Genomic DNA, 16,915 nt, shown 5'->3' on the forward strand with positions numbered 1-16,915 from the left:
GAACTTGTCCTAAAGTTAGCAAAAAGTTATGAACTTGCCCTAATCTCCGTTCTTACCAACAGACAGAGCGCATGTACTAATGTATCAACCCAAACTATAGCTTCAAGCAAAAGAAGTAGTGGGGATAAGATTTTGTTTATCAATTTCATTATATGTTTATTTATTATTATTTATTACTTTAACTTACACATTGTGGTTTTTTAACAATAAAGATTTTTTAAATATAAAAATGACATTAAATGACGACGCGTGGGAAGATCTTTCTCAAATTTTAGCTGATCCTCCAAAAATACGTGAAAGTTGTATGAACTGCAGGTAAATTTTTTGTCAAAATAATCAGTGAAAGTAAATATAAAGTGTCATAATAAAAATTTTATTAATATTTATGTAGCAGACCGGTTAAGGTTTGTTGGTGTCCAGGCTTACCGAAATCTCGATTATGTCCACAATCAAGATTAATTATTTTACAACATCCAGCAGAAAATAAAAGATGCCTGCGAACTGCTCCAATGCTCAGTCTGTCATTAGAACAAAACAAATGTAATATATTTAGAGGAAAAAAATTTCCATCAATTAAACATGAAGGTTTAGCTGATATATTGAATAGTTCAAATACGATACTTTTGTATCCTTCAAAAAATGCGATTGATATATCGCAACTTCCCAAAGTAGGTGTTGATGGACAAAAACCTTATAATATAGTTTTGCTGGATGGAACTTGGTCACAAGCTAAGGTAACATTTAAAAAATTTTTTATTAGTTATCTACTTAAGTGAAAAACTTTAATGTTTAATAATTTTAGGCAATTTACCATTCTAGTATATTGTTGTCTACAATAAAAACGTGTAAAATAGTCCAAAATGCTGCAAGTGATTATGTTATTCGAACACAACCAACTGAAGGATGTTTGTCGACTCTTGAAAGTGGTGCACTTTCATTGTCTATTTTAGAAAATGAAGCATCATATAAAGATACCATGCTTCGTCCTTTGCATTATCTTTGCAAGTACGTTTAAAATCTACAATGTAAATAACTGAGACTTTGAAAGCAGAAGTAAATTATCTATGATTTGATATGATTAAAAAAAAACTAACAATCGAATTACAATTGATAAGTTTTTTTTTGTTCAACTAATATAATAACGTAATTTACTGATCATTGCATAAATACGATAAAAATTTTTATATTTAACTTTTCTATTGTCATTATATTAAAAACTTCTGTTTCAAAGGTCAGATTTAATGATTTAAAATTAACGTTGAATCATGACTTTTTATAGATATCAACTTGAGAATGGAGCTGTCACCCATCAAAGTAAAGAATTTCTAATCAAACACAACTTATATCCAAGGCTAATTGGAAAGCAGTTGGCTAGACAACTGAGGAATGTATAAATATAATTGGATAATTACCTACTTATCAGATATTATAATATATTATTTGGATAAATACTTAAATTACGAAATATAAAAAAATTTGAAGTTTCCTTTTTATTATAAATTTTTTTTTAATTTTTATTTTTGTATATTAACTGTTTTTATTTATAAATCTTTCAAAATTTCATATTTATTCTTCAAAGTGATATTTAAAATCAAAATAATTATCATTTTCATGCCGATATTTAAAAGACCACTTAAGAACATCATGTTCAGTAACACTTTTAATGTCTTTTAACAAATATACACCCTGACGATTACACATACCCCAAGAAATTATCTCACCAGGAATAATGGTTTCTAATGGACCTGTTGAATGAATTGTTTCAGAATCTAGATACCAATCAATCCACAAAGCAATTCCGTTGCAAATACCATTCCTAAATATAAAATAACAAAAAAATTAATGGTAATTGACTGAAAGTAAAATACCAGATTTAATTGAATTCAAAAGCATTTTTAGTTAAACAAAAGAAAGAGAAATTCATTGATAAATATTAGATTATCCGTAAATTTGAGGAAATATTTAGAACAGTTAACACAATATCTTTAAAATACATTTGTATATTAGATATGACGTTATAAGAGTTTTGACCATCATGATCAAACGTATTATAGATTATTCTGATTAAAATGTAATTCATATTTTTTTAACATTTTAGATCAAGAATTTAACATTTACGATCAATCTCTTAGATAAAAATAACAAAGATCAATATTGAAAATGGTATTCAATCTTTTAATGAAGCATTGTAAATATATAAAAAAGATGCAAATTATTAATCAATTGATTTTCTTCTTTTGTTACTGAAATTATCAATTTTATATACATCTTTATGATTTAGAAAAAATTCATATACTATTGAATTAAGCATGAAAAATTTGAGGCTTATTTATAAAAATTAACTTGATATTCGTAACAAGCAAGCAAGCAATAATACCTCTAAAACAATATTTTGCGCCAAATTAACAAAATAATTTTTAAATTTGTTCTATTTGTGTTAACAATTAAATCCAATAAATATAGAATTCTAAATTTTATTTTAGAGAACAAGTATCGATAAGAAAAGAGATTTGTCAAACAATATTTCTATGTCATTGTCAAAAAGCAAAATAATTATATCAAATTAATTTTGATATAAAAAATTGAGACAACAGAAAAAAATAAATTTTTATAAAAAGTACTGAAAAAAATTTAGAAGACACGAAGTCTAGTCATAAATTATTTTCAAATTCGATAAATTTTTAAATCTTATTTGATCTATTAAATATTAAGAATTTATAACTAAATACTAATTATCTACTTACTTAGATATAGATATTTCTCCTGAGTACATTTTTCCACTTGCAGAATTAAAATCCTCATTGAATTTATACGTCGCAATATCAAAAGGTTCAGATAAAGCCCAACTTGGATATTCCCAAAGCGAATGAACTTCAACTGGGCAATCACTTATTTTACTAGAAGCCTAGAAGAAAATTATATTCACAACAGTCCTGCTTTCATCATTAAGAAAATAATTTTTTTTCTCTAAATAAAAATTGGGCTCACAGAAACTAGTTCATCGAAGTCCATTAATTGGAAGCCTTCACAAACTCCCACAGATGCTCGGATTTTGTACAGATCTTTAAATTCTACAATAATTCCGCGAATTCGAACAGCCATGGGTATAGTTAAAATACCAGGAGTACGAGTCGATATTAAATACCAAAAACGAAAATTATCCCATGGAAAAATAGAGTTTAAATAATATGGATCACCAATAATTAAACGATTTGATTCTTTTGTCCAGCACAGTTCATCAATAGAATCGATCATTTCCACTTTATCAGTTAAATTATTACAATCGATAAAACTTTTTATTGTTCTTCTTGAAAGTGAATTGGGTTCATACATAATAACTTTTTTTGCACCAAACAATATTGAAGTAAGACCTATTAAACAACTATCAGAGAGACAAAGACATTCAGTATCTGGTAAAATATATTTCTTCAAGATCTTCATGTATTTATTGTTCTTTTCTTCATCATTTAATTGAGCTATTCTTGTTCTCGAATATGCTAAATGTAAAGAACAATTACAAGCAGGAGATTGAAGAGAATTAATGTTTGTCTCAGTTGATTTACTGATGTCGAACCACAAAGAAAATTCATCATGACACCCAATAAGAGTTATTTTCTCGTTGATTTCTATGGGCATTTCTGTGGGAAGATAATAAACAGCTTGCATCCAGTGATCTCGCCATGGAATTTTACTATCTTTATGTGAAGATAATGAATTTTTTTCTTCATTTGTATTTAATTGACCATTAGGATGCTCCCACAATGGAGCACAACTTAATATTATTTCTTCATCTTCATCCATGGCTAATTCCCACCACATAAATACAGCGTGAGCTGTTCCTGAAGCAATTGCAGTAGAATTGACTGAATTAACTTCATTAAAAATTATTGGCTTTTTTCCAGACCAATCAAATGTAAATATAGGCTGAGAAGTTAGTAAAGATGTAAATGATTCATAAGGTAATTGACTAAGCTGAATATCATGTAAAGCTAAAGATCCAGGACAGCTGTTAATGATATCTGGAGGTTTGAGTAGAATTTTTTCAGTTTCTGGATCGATTATAGGATTGATTCTGTTCCATTGCCTCATTGTCCAACTTTCGACTAATTGTCCATATATGGTAGCTTTACATGGTATTACAATACAGTTTTTCTGAAGCAAAAATTTTTTATAATCAATTTTAGAAAAAAAAAATGTGTATAAAAATATTGAAAAATTAATTCATAGAATAATAAGTTATTGTTTCATGAATATTTTGACTAAATCGATATTTACTGAAAAACTACAATGATTTTTCAAATTTTCTTAAAATGGTTAATAATTTTAATCAACAATCATCATGTAATGTAAGTAAATTTAGAAATGTAAAAAATTCTTCACTTAATGTTATTTGTATTTTTCATTTTTTTAAATAATTTTTTACTTTTCCTAGAATGTGTGAGAATTTTTTTATCTGATTCATAAAGAATTTGAATTAAAAAAAATTAAGTACCTCTAACAATACTTGATGAGCATGTTGAAATGTTGAGAGAGCACCTTCTCCAATTAATTCAGTGTCAAATACTTCTGTTACGAGGATGTTCGCTTTTTGCTTCATATCACCATTCTCACCTACTATTATTTGAGTAGATTTTTTCTTTATTAACTGTATTTGTAACTTAAAGCCGTTGTGTTCAATGATTTTTTCAGCACACTCAGCCATAGGTCTAAAAGCCTTTGAATTATAATTAAAAAAATTTATTGTGGAAATCATTATCAAACATAAATTACCTCACATGCAGTTATTGTATCTGCGCCACATTTTGCAGCCATCATTGACAGTAAACCTGTACCTGTACCAATATCTAAAACATTAGCTTTCATTCCTTTCGAGTGCATTTTGTTTACAGCTTTTTGGAGTGCAGAATAATATTTGCGATTCTGTAAGTAAAAAAATATATGCCAACAAAAAAAAGCAGTGGTATATGAATCATACGAAATCATGTTTAATAATAATTTTTTTCTTCTCTTACAAATTACATTTATTATTAAGAATTTAAACATACTCGCTCTGTATCATGAAGCATATCAGCAAAAGCCGAACGAGCAACTTCTTGATGATAATCATAATCGGAGTTCTTTTCTTCCCAGACAGTGCACCCAGTAATTGGATCGAAATTTTGAGTAAAAATGCTCATTCTTCTTCTATTAAAGTTTTTTTTAACAATATCAAAAAAATAAATATAGTAAAGATTAGAAGACAACGTAGAAAACCGGCCCATGAACCTTTTATTTACAACACGTGGTATCAATCATGGAGTCTAGAAGAAGGAAATATGTATGCGATTAGTATCACCTGAACACAACTGCAGAGTAGTAGTGGGCGCGAATTTTTAATTTTTTTAATGTTGTACTGTTTATTACATAAAAATACTAAATTAAATGGTAACAAATATTGTAATAAACAATAAATATTTTATAAAAGTTACATTTTTAAATTGATATTGTGCGCTGATACTTCGATTCATTACATTATGAGTAATTATAAAATAATTACTTGAAGTAAGAGACAGGAAAACCTTAATTCCGGTTAAATAATAATTAAAATAATTTTTATGAGTCCTGATGCATTTCACGGTTAAATATTAGTGAAAAAAACGTTTGAATATTAATTAAATAATGGAAACAATTCTTGCGTATTTAATGTCAAAAAGCGTTAGATTTTAAATTTCACAGTAAAATTTGTTTGATATAATTAAAAAAGGATGACTTTATGACTACTCTGACAACTTTATTTTGTTTTTGAAATATTGAAAATGAGCCGTATTGTTAACAAATATAAACAATTATTCCGATTTAACACTAGCAAGTTTTTTATTTATTAATTTTTAAATAAAAATATTTACTGGCGTTTAACATTGCAATGAACATTGACAGTATTGTGAACAAATATAAAACAAATATTTCGATTCAATACCAGTAAGTTTTTTATTTATTAATTTTTAAATTCTTTTTCTGGTAGAGATGTATCTACAACTTTCTACGTAACTCTACAATGAATTACGATTTTACAACTTTTAATGTCTCATCTAAAATTTCATTGAATTGCTTTCAAGAGTCCAGCGTGTAGTTCGTCGTAGTATCTTGTAGAATACTATAATATTTTACAACTTTTCACATTTTATATAAAATTTTTTAAAATAGCCTTCAAGACTCCAATGCGTAGCTATCTAGGTTGCTGTAGTACCTTGTAGAATTTTATAACATTCTACAACCTTTGAGAACTTTTTACATCTTATTCAAACATCTAAAACATAACTTTCAAGAATTAGACCAGCGCGTAATTTGTCGTGACTTTAATGAAATATTATTTATGTTAGTTCATGTATTTAGTTTCCCTTATTAAACAATCCTATTAATTCCGATAGAAAAAAGTGTAATTTCTATTGAATAAAAAAATTCCCGAATAGGAATGAATAGGATTTAATCGGGCAGAATTGGTCCTCCTATGAGAAATAGAGTCGATTGAATCGGATATACGATTGTAATAATATTGAATCAGATAAAACCAATTCGGAGTAGTCGAAATTGATAGGAATGAATTGGAAAATAATATTAGAATTTCGGAATTATTTCTTCAATGATAATCTATGAGGAATTTCCTATTGAATATATTGAAATCGAATCAGATTGAATGGGAAACTAATCATCAATTTTAAAATTTGAATTTGATTGGATTATATTAGAAATTTCTTATTCAAGCTCAATAGGATTGAATGGGAAAATGATCGTTCACTTATAAAACATAGGAATTGTATGATTAAATTTGTCCAGCTTTATAATTCTTGTATTCATTAATAATATTTATTAACTGATGAAAATATACATCCTATTTACATTATCCTTGTACTAATTTTTTTTTTCAAATCGATAATTTCTATTTGATTTTTACATTAAAAAATAAATGACACCCTACTGTATTTCAATAGTATTTGGTTGTATACAAATATATGTAATGTCTTCTTCTGAATTTTCATTTTTAATATTCACTACGACTAGTTTGCTCAGAATACTAGTAATCGGCTCAGTTCTTGATTCTTCTCGTATTTTTCCGATTTGAAACATGTGAGTTATTATCGAAATTATTGCTAATTTTAAAATGTAAAACATTTGTAGCTTGACAAAAGTATGATTATTTATAACTTCAAAATGTAATATCCGACCAATTGAACCATCTTCTAATAAAACATACGTATTATCAGTTTTTTTTGTTTTTATGTATTAAATACTTTGATAAACAACTCCATTATATATACATTTATGATATATCATTCTATCTTCGGGTTTCAATGAATGATGTGATTTGTTTTTTATTACTGTAACTTTATCTGCTGTACAATAAATATTTTTGATAAATTTTTTGCGACAAACTATCTCCTTACATAAAATCCATGTCCATGATTCTCCATTGTCATTTAAATTCAAAATATTTTCATAATTATTTTTTCTCAATATACGATTTGCTACTTGATCTAGTACACCCTTAGGACTTGTAATGAAAGTTTTTAATTCAAAGATATTGCTTTCGAATGGATAAGCTGAGTTCCCCCACAATGGTCCATTTTTTCGTGTGCTACTTACTAAATGAAGTAATGAGTAACCATTAAAAGTCATGAATTCATCACCATATAATATTTGGCAATCTCCCACAAATCTTAATAAATCTATTTCACACTGAACGAGATCATCGTCAGTAATACGCATAGAAAGTAATTTATGAACTGATTTAGCTAACAAACAAAAAGACCTTAGAGCTTCATCATCTAATATGCCTAATAAGCACGGAATGCTATAATATAAAAGCCAAGACCTCCACTCTGTAGCTTTCCATTTACTTTTATCTGATAACAATCGAGGTACACGATGAATTTCCTTTACTGGATGAATATTAACTAAACGATTATTGATAGTATTACCGTCTGCAGAATTAAGAAAACCTGTACTTGTCCATCTATCCCAGAGTTGCCGTACAACACCTAATAAAATTCCATGCATGTATTCGCATGGAAATTGTTATGTAGAGAGCGCTGCGCGCATAGAATCAGTTCAGTTCTTTTGAGTCTTTGTTTGTATGAAGATGTTGTATGGAATAAAATAAATAAAAGTGAATGATTATCAGTTCGTTAAGCGTTATTATGCATGAATTTACACCAAATTAACATTGGCGCCCGACAGCAACAAGAAACTCACGACAACTGAGAAGTTTAACGGCTGAAATCGGAAAATATAAAAGGCATACTTCGGCAGGTATACGACTGTATACATTTTAGGCAATCACAGCGTGTCAAGGGACATTGGACTGTGCAACAAAGATTCAATTCATTATTGGCATTGCATTGAGTAATTGAGACTACATCACTACAGTAAGAAATCTCAAAAACACATCAATAGCAAGAAGAAAAAATATATATCTCTCAATTTTTTTGTTAAAAAGGAAAAAGTGAGGTTATACATATATCATTCAGTATCAAATCACGACGTGGGGCGTTCGTTAATTATCGACAGTCGGCAATTCACATGAATCATTTAAAAAATACACAAGATGGCACTCTTAGTAAAATTTAAAAAACAAAGAGCACAAATCAAAAAACAGGTTACGCGCATAGAAACATATTTTGCAAATCATCCACAAGCAACAGCAATCGATGCACAAATCAGGCTACAAAAACTGGAGGACTGTTTTCAATCATTCAATACAATTCAGATAGAAATAGAAGCAATTTTAGCAAGTCAAATACAATCGGATGGCAACGAGTCAGATCTCAACGACGAATGTGAAGGAGAACGAGAATTATTTGAAAACAGATACTTTACAATAGCAGCAAAAGCACAGTCAATTATAGCAGCTGCTAGCCAAACTCAAGATGTAAGAAGAGCCAATGGAGACCACGGCAATAATTATGGTAGAGATAGACCAGCATTGAGGGCTAAGCTTCCGGAAATGAAGCTAGTAGAATTCGATGGAGATTACAAAACATGGATGATATTCAAAAATCATTTTGAAACTTCAATACATAATGAAGTAGAGCTGGAGCCAATCCAAAAGCATCGGTATTTAGTCGGAGCACTAAAGGGAGAAGCACGAGCAGTTGTAGAAAGGTTTGAAATCTCAACTCCGGAAAATTATGAGCATGCATGGAAATTGTTGAAGGACACCTACGACAATCAAGTCATGTTAATAGAGAATCACGTGGATGCTTTACTTAAAATGCCATCAATAAGTAAAGAAGACAAAGCAGGGTCTCTTCGAAAATTAATCTGGCATATTCAAACACATATGGCATCATTGAAAACACTCAAACAACCAGTCGAAAGTTGGGACACATTAATAATACACATGGCAAAGAAAGGTTTAGATTTTATAGAACAAAGAGATTGGCAAAATTATATAAATGGTCGTGGGCCAGAGAATATGCCAAAACTAGATGAATTCATCAAATTTCTTAATGAAAGATGTCAAACACTAAGAGTGTTAAATCAAAATAAAACTGCAGCTTCGTCAACAAAGCCATCACAACATAAAGATCACAAACATGAGAGGAAAGTCACTTTGTCATCGACCACACAGGTCTGTAAATTCTGTAACGGCACACATCCATTCTTCAAGTGTGAAGCACTATTAGCCTTTTCGCCAGATGAAAGAAAAAGAGAAGTTATAAAAAGAAAATTATGTATCAATTGTCTAGGGAAAGGTCATATTGGACAAGATTGTAGAAGCTCAACATGTAAGCATTGTGGTGATAAGCATAACTCACTGCTTCATAAAGAGTTTAAACAAGCAGCAGATAATCAATCAAATACATCATTAGTAAAGACAGCAGATTCTTCGACACCTACAAGTGCAAGTACTTCAATGGCGGTTTATTGCAATCAGAAGCCTCAGACCAGAGTAATCTTGTCGACAGCTAAAATATACATGAAAGATGTTCATGGAAATTTAGTTATTGGACGTGCTTTACTGGATTCAGCTTCACAATCAAATATTATTACAGAAGAATTGGCTCGCAAACTAAAATTATCATTTAAAAAAGAAGACAGACTCATCAGTGGCATCAATGAAAGTAGATCATCAGCTAAAAAGAATATGAGTATTCAGATCAAAGCAATGTATAGTGACTTCACAGCTGATATAGAATGTTTGGTGCTACCATCGATAACAGAAGACATACCACAAACTGAGGTAGATTCTAGCAAAGTTATCATACCAAAAAATGTAGCATTAGCGGATCCAGAGTTCGACAAGCCTGGGAAAATTGACTTGCTTATAGGAGCCGGTTTGTATTGGAAAATTATTATAGGATTTCCACGAAATAGAATCAAGGGTCAACCAGCTTTACAAAATACACATCTAGGGTGGATCATTGGAGGAGACTTGATAGAAAATCAAGCAAGTCCTTCATCAACTTGTCTCACAGTTACGAATGACCAATTGAGTCAACAAATTGAAAAGTTTTGGAAATTAGAACACATGCCAGAAATTCAATATTACACAAAAGAAGAAAAGTACTGTGAAAAATATTTTAAACAGACTACACAGAGAACCGAGACAGGAAGGTTTATAGTTCGATTGCCCTTAAGGTCAGAGGTTATGTTAGGTAACTCAAGAGACAGAGCGCAGAAAAGATTAGAGTCCATGGAAAGAAGATTTTTTAAAGATCCAGAGTTGAAATTAGGTTATAGTGCATTCATGGAAGAATACAAGCAATGTGGCCATATGTCACTTGTGGAAGATATCAAGAATTTTGAAGATCAAGAAATATATTTTATACCTCATCAAGCAGTTGTCCGCCCAGAGAGCGTGACAACTAAACTTAGAGTCGTATTTGATGCATCTTCTAAAACAACATTAGGTACGTCACTGAACGATAAGTTAATTCCGGGACCTAATTTGCAGCAAGATATTTTTAAAATTTTAATCAAGTTCAGAACATATGAGTATGCATTAACAGCAGATATATCTAAAATGTTTAGGCAAATATTAATTGATCCAAGAGACAGATCTTATCAACTTATTCTGTGGAGAACAGATAAGAATCGAATCCCAAAGGTTTATCAGTTAAACACAGTAACATATGGAACAGCCTGTGCTCCATATCATGCCATGAGATGTCTGCGAGAACTCGCAAATATCTACAACAACGAATTTCCTTTAGCAGCCAAAGTCGTGGAAGAAAATTTTTACATGGATGACGTGTTGACAGGGTCAAGAACGATAGATAATGCAATACAACTGCAGAGACAACTTGCAAGTCTTCTTCAGAAGGGCCAATTCCTATTGAGGAAATGGAGATCTAATGAATCACAGATATTGAAAACCATAAAACAACAAAATGTATCAGACGAATTATTAACAATTGATGGAGAAGAGTCTTTAAAAACTTTAGGTCTCTTATGGAATTCTGCAAAAGATATTTTCCAGTATAAAACAAATTTACCCAAAGGGTCAGTGACAACAAAACGAGAGGTATTGTCCAAAATATCACAGATTTTCGATCCACTGGGTATAGTTGCACCGATTCTCATAAATGGGAAAATATTCATGCAACAGTTATGGTCACAAAACATGTCATGGGATCAGCCTCTATCGTCAGAACAGCTGTCGGTATGGGAAGATTATCATTTATCGCTTTCGCATCTAGGTGATATAAAAGTTCCAAGAAATATACATCCAACTAATCCGGAAGAGAAATTTGACATATTTGGGTTTGGAGATGCCTCAGAAAAAGCTTTTGGAGCATGTCTATATGCAGTAAGTGTGAACAAACAAGGTAACCTCCAGTCCTATCTCTTGTGTGCGAAAGCCAAGGTTGCCCCCCTGAAGGTCATATCATTACCACGACTGGAATTAGAGGCTGCTTTGTTACTCTCTCAACTGTACAATGAGGTAAAATCATCATGCGAAGATAAAATAAAGAAAGTTTCGTTTTGGAGTGACAGCACAATTGTGTTGGGCTGGATAAAAATAGAACCCTACAAGCTTAAAACCTTTGTGGCCAATAGAGTCACCAAAATTCAAGATTATACTGAGTCAATTGCTTGGAAACATGTGCCTACAGAAAGTAATCCAGAAGATCTTCTGTCCAGAGGAACCTCGGTAGAGGATTTAAAAAATAGTAGCTTATGGTGGTATGGGCCAGAATGGCTTAGAGAAAGAAAACAGCAACCAAATCGTTCAGAAGACGCTGAATCAGATTTACCTGAATTGAAAACATCAGTAATAACATTAATGTCAACCTTTTCCTCAGCAATTATTAAGAAATACTCTTCATATTCAAAGTTGTGTAGAATTGTAGCCTACTGTCACCGCTTCTGTCAAGCACTGTTGAGGCAAAGGTTAAGTGGTCCATTAAAAGCAGAAGAGCTTGAGAAAGCTGAAAGAACGATCATGAGATGGGTGCAGCAAGAGAAATTTGAACCTGAGTTAAACTGTCTTATACATGGGAGAGAACTTCCGAAGAAAAGTAAACTACGTTCTTTGAATGTCTTTTTAGATGAAAATAAAATTATCAGGGTTGGAGGAAGACTCCAACACGCATTAATCCCAGATGATCAGAAACATCAAATAATATTACCAGCCAAGCATCATGTTACAACTATCATTTTTAGAGAAGAACATCAGAGGCTTCAGCATTTCCCCTCAGAGCAACTGCTTTATAATATTCGTCAGAAATTTTGGTTAGTTAGTGGTCGCCGAGAGACTCAGAAAATTGTACGGCACTGCTTAAAATGTTTTCGTTTTAAACCCCAAATTCCAGAAGTTCGTATGGGTGACTTACCTCAGGAAAGGGTGAGAGGTTACGCTCGTACATTTTCCTCAACAGGAGTGGACTACGCTGGCCCATTCTCAGTTAGAGAGAGCAGACGTAGAGGGAAAATCCCGATCACAAAAGGCTACGTCGCGGTATTTACTTGCTTCAAGACAAAGGCTGTTCACTTAGAAATGGTTAGTGAATTGACCACTGAAGCCTTTTTAGCAGCATTGGATAGGTTCACGGCACGACGAGGTTTATGTAGGAAAATGCACTCCGACAATGGCACCAATTTTGTCGGAGCTTCAAGACATTTAAGTGAAGTTTTTGAATTCTTGAAGAAAACTGAACCTGAGATAACCGAAGCTTTGAGAAACAGAAAAATTGAATGGAAATTTAACCCACCACGGTCCCCTCATTTCGGAGGCCTTTGGGAGGCGGCGGTAAAGCTGGTCAAGAGACATTTCTATACTGTCACACAGGGTAGATTTTTAACATTTGAAGAATATTGTATAGTACTTGCTAACATTGAAGCAGTATTGAACTCTAGACCTCTAACTCCACTGTCAAGTGATCCTAATGATTTGGAGGTACTTACTCCATCTCATTTCTTAATCGGAGATGTGCTAGTACAACCTATCCGACATGATTTTAATAATACTCCTGATGGCCGACTATCACGCTGGCAATATTTGCAAAAATTGCAACAAGTTTTGTGGACTCGCTGGCAGCGAGAGTACTTACAAGAGCTCCAGAAGAGAGGTAAATGGCATACCTCTAATCCTAAGGTTGATAAGAATGACATGGTTCTACTTATCGAAGACAATACCTCGCCTTTACATTGGCCTTTGGGTAGAGTGGTGGAGATTCATCCTGGTAAAGACGGTGAAGTGCGAGTAGTCACGGTGAGAACACACACAGGGCTGTATAAAAGAGCTGTCTGCAAGATATGTCCTTTGCCACTTAGTGAGCAAGACGAAGATTAATGCATTAGTGCATATTCTAAAAGTTCATTGGTATATTTATTATTAATATGTCATAAGTTTAGTTCCTTATAAAGGCAGTCAGTTTTCGTTGATATTTAACAATGAAGATTAATAGTTTGTTATTTTCGAGTCTTTAAATATTAATTACTTTTCAATTTAATCTTGTTTTTTATTATTGAAAGAGGACCTTTCAAAGGGGCCGAGATGTTATGTAGAGAGCGCTGCGCGCATAGAATCAGTTCAGTTCTTTTGAGTCTTTGTTTGTATGAAGATGTTGTATGGAATAAAATAAATAAAAGTGAATGATTATCAGTTCGTTAAGCGTTATTATGCATGAATTTACACCAAATTATCAGAAATCCCCAAACACAGTCGAACCCTCGTAAATCACTCAATATATATAAACCTTTTACACCATGAACAATAATTTTTTTGGATTTATTATTAGATTTTTGTTGCCTTAAACGTAATTCTATTTCCTTCACATTTTTAAATAACTTTTATGAGTACGGTCTTCAGTAGTTTCTGAGGTTACTAAATATCTCATGCTGCCAATAAAAGCACCGAGTGCATAGCACCAACTACATCCATCATATCCATTAAATTGGATTCTATTTTGCATGATTGGCCTAGCGACAGAATCAACTGGCATACATAATACCATGATATAGATAATTTCTTTCTCTTCATTAGCATTCACAATTTCTACTCTACGCAAGAAGTATAATTTTAAATCGCAGATTTGCCGGTAGTTCATCAATTATGCACTGCAACAGCCAAAAACTATGTTTTCCACTGTGAAATTGTGGAGTAATACTATTTTATTAGATGCTTCTTTTGATTTCATAAATTTACAATGGTATCGGTCGCCATTATAGATATCAATGATATCCATATTTTTATCTTCTCGTTTTTTTTAATACGATCAATATTATCATAAATCTTTGATCGTAAATCAATATTCGACAATAAAGACTTGATTTGGTACTCCAAATCGATAATCAAAAACCAATTATTAAAAGAAGTACTTAGTATGTATTGCTTTGAGCATTCTTTACGAGCTACTTCTTTTTTAGTCCTTAAATTTTTTTTTGAAATTGGTTCATAAAGTGCGATATTACAAAATTTACAATAAAATACATAGTTAATGGCGCCGTCTGGTGCACTAAATAATTGACTAATTGAATACTTCGAAATATCGAGATTCTCAAAATCAGGACCCCCTAGTTTCTTCAGCACTTCCAGAGTTGCTGTAATTGCTTCATCACTCCAATTAAATCTTAAAGCAAGTGCTAATACCATGTTAAATACTTCCCAAACAGATGCGTTTGATTGTGGAAACATAATCCAAGTACTTAAATAATTATCATCGAAGTCATTATGTTTTGCTGAACTATTATCATTCTCAGCAACATGTTCAGAATTTGATCGAGGTACATGAGCATCATTATCGTCGCTACAGCTACTCTGGAATCTTGCAAACTTTTGATCTTCGTTAATATTTTTGTCATTAGGACTTGATTGTAGAATTTGCTGTTCGTTTTCATTACTACAGCTATTTCTGGATGTTGTTGATTCCTCTGTTTCGCTTCCATAATGTTGATCTATGTAAAATAAAGTAAGATAACTTCATCCATATTTATTATTCAGTTTATAATAATGAAGATACATGAAATGATGTATAAAACGTAAATGACATTACTGAAATAACTATTGGATATTTTTGTACCTGTACGTGTTCGCTTTCCACATTGATAAGTCATTTTGTAGTCATCATTTGCATTATTTCTTGTGAAGTGAGTTTTACGGTTTTTTTTTGAGTTTTACAAACTTTCATCTGTATGGGCATAGAGTAAATACTTTTTCGTTTTCAACATTTCAAAACGGAATAAATCATACAATATTTTTATACCTGAGCATGCTCGTTTTTTCCAACGGTACAATGTTGTTTGATGAACAAGAATAGATTGGTTCCTTCGAAGATAATCTTTATAAAACCTAGTCGGTTGACTTTTATTCGATATTTGAATATTTTGGTCCGCCATTTTGTATATTAAGAGTACTGAAATAGAAGTATTTTCTGTTTACAATTAGTGAAATTTATAACAAACGAGAATTATTCATTCATTCAGCAATATAAAACATATCGAAAAATATTATTTAATTTATCATGTAAATTTGCATTATGTATTTTAAATTATACTCATTTTTAATCAAAGATCACTATACCATAATTTCAGATTTAAATGCAATAATATCATATGTGATTGAAGTAAACAAATTCGTTTTAATCTTTTTCTTTGAATTAGTTTTTTCTCATAGAAATCAATTGGAGAATTCTAAAATTTTCCGATTCAAAATCAATCTTGAATTAAGTTTTTCCTATTAACTTCTTTTCCAATTCAGAATTTAATAGAAATTTCATGTTTGAATGAAATATTTCTGATACAACATTCTCAATCATTCTGATTCAATTTGTTTTAAATTAGAATGAATTGGATTCTTTTATAAAGACTATGTTCCGATGAATTCTCATTTAAAAAGTAGCATATCAAAGAAATTTTTCCAATTGGAACCGATTGAAATTTGATTATTTTCCTATTCATTCCTATTCAAACAATAAAGTGTCAATGGAATTTTTTTTAAAAGAACCGATTGAAATTTCAAAACGGAATTAATTTGATTATTTTCCCATTTATTCCTATTCAAAAAAGAGAGTTTCAATATGGGTTTTTTTATACATACCGATTGGAATTTCGATATTAAATTAATATTTATTATTTTCCCATTGGAATGTAGTCTGTTTATGGGATATTTCCTATTGATTGCCATTGAAATTGTAAATTCAATCTAAATTGCGCCGTTCAATCGGATGTTTCTGATGCAAATTCCTGATTCATTTTGACTTTCTCAATCGGAAAAAGAATCCAATGGGAATAAATAAGATTGTTTTTCATGACGGGGATAGTTTCTAATCATCCTGATAGCAAATAAGCTCTTTTTTCTGAATTACAACTCAGAAACAACTGACTCGAAAGCTCCCAACGAACTCAGAAAGTACTCTTATGCACCGATTGGGGAGGAGAATTGAAGCTCAGAGAAAAGAGCTCTCCAGGAGCTCATTTTCATAAGTTATCAAAG

The 16,915-nt window shown here is 31.2% G+C and overlaps 3 protein-coding genes across 6 annotated transcripts; 2 read left to right on the plus strand and 1 right to left on the minus strand.

Moving 5' to 3' along the window:
* Positions 1-106: 106 nt before the first annotated feature.
* Dtwd2 (DTW domain containing 2) lies at positions 107-1,500 on the plus strand. 2 transcript variants are annotated; one of them, XM_035079286.1, is made up of 4 exons: positions 107-315; positions 392-734; positions 803-1,005; positions 1,280-1,500. In XM_035079286.1, the coding sequence occupies exons 1-4, from the start codon at positions 230-232 to the stop codon at positions 1,392-1,394; spliced, it is 747 nt and encodes a 248-aa protein (XP_034935177.1). In that variant the 5' UTR covers positions 107-229; the 3' UTR covers positions 1,395-1,500. The 2 variants fall into 2 exon arrangements, with proteins under 2 accessions (XP_034935177.1, XP_034935178.1); XM_035079287.1 differs by having other exon boundaries at positions 395-734.
* On the minus strand, positions 1,499-5,287 carry Art7 (arginine methyltransferase 7). Of its 3 annotated transcripts, XM_035079283.1 has the most exons (6): positions 5,046-5,287; positions 4,771-4,920; positions 4,493-4,714; positions 2,989-4,152; positions 2,745-2,905; positions 1,500-1,816 (listed from the first exon to the last, which is right to left on the minus strand). In XM_035079283.1, exons 1-6 carry the CDS (start codon positions 5,259-5,261, stop codon positions 1,567-1,569), a joined length of 2,163 nt encoding a protein of 720 aa, XP_034935174.1. In that variant the 5' UTR covers positions 5,262-5,287; the 3' UTR covers positions 1,500-1,566. The 3 variants fall into 3 exon arrangements, with proteins under 3 accessions (XP_034935176.1, XP_034935175.1, XP_034935174.1); XM_035079285.1 differs by lacking the exon at positions 5,046-5,287 and having other exon boundaries at positions 1,499-1,816; positions 4,493-4,706; positions 4,771-4,904; XM_035079284.1 differs by lacking the exon at positions 5,046-5,287 and having other exon boundaries at positions 1,499-1,816; positions 4,776-4,863.
* A 3,294-nt stretch (positions 5,288-8,581) lies between these two features.
* Positions 8,582-13,774, plus strand: LOC118064554 (uncharacterized). The gene has a single exon (XM_035079240.1). It carries the CDS (start codon positions 8,582-8,584, stop codon positions 13,772-13,774), a length of 5,193 nt encoding a protein of 1,730 aa, XP_034935131.1.
* Positions 13,775-16,915: the final 3,141 nt, after the last annotated feature.

This window comes from Chelonus insularis, unplaced genomic scaffold (genome assembly GCF_013357705.1).
Source record: "Chelonus insularis isolate UGA/USDA-ARS -01 unplaced genomic scaffold, ASM1335770v1 contig_23_pilon, whole genome shotgun sequence".
NCBI lineage: Eukaryota > Metazoa > Arthropoda > Insecta > Hymenoptera > Braconidae > Chelonus > Chelonus insularis.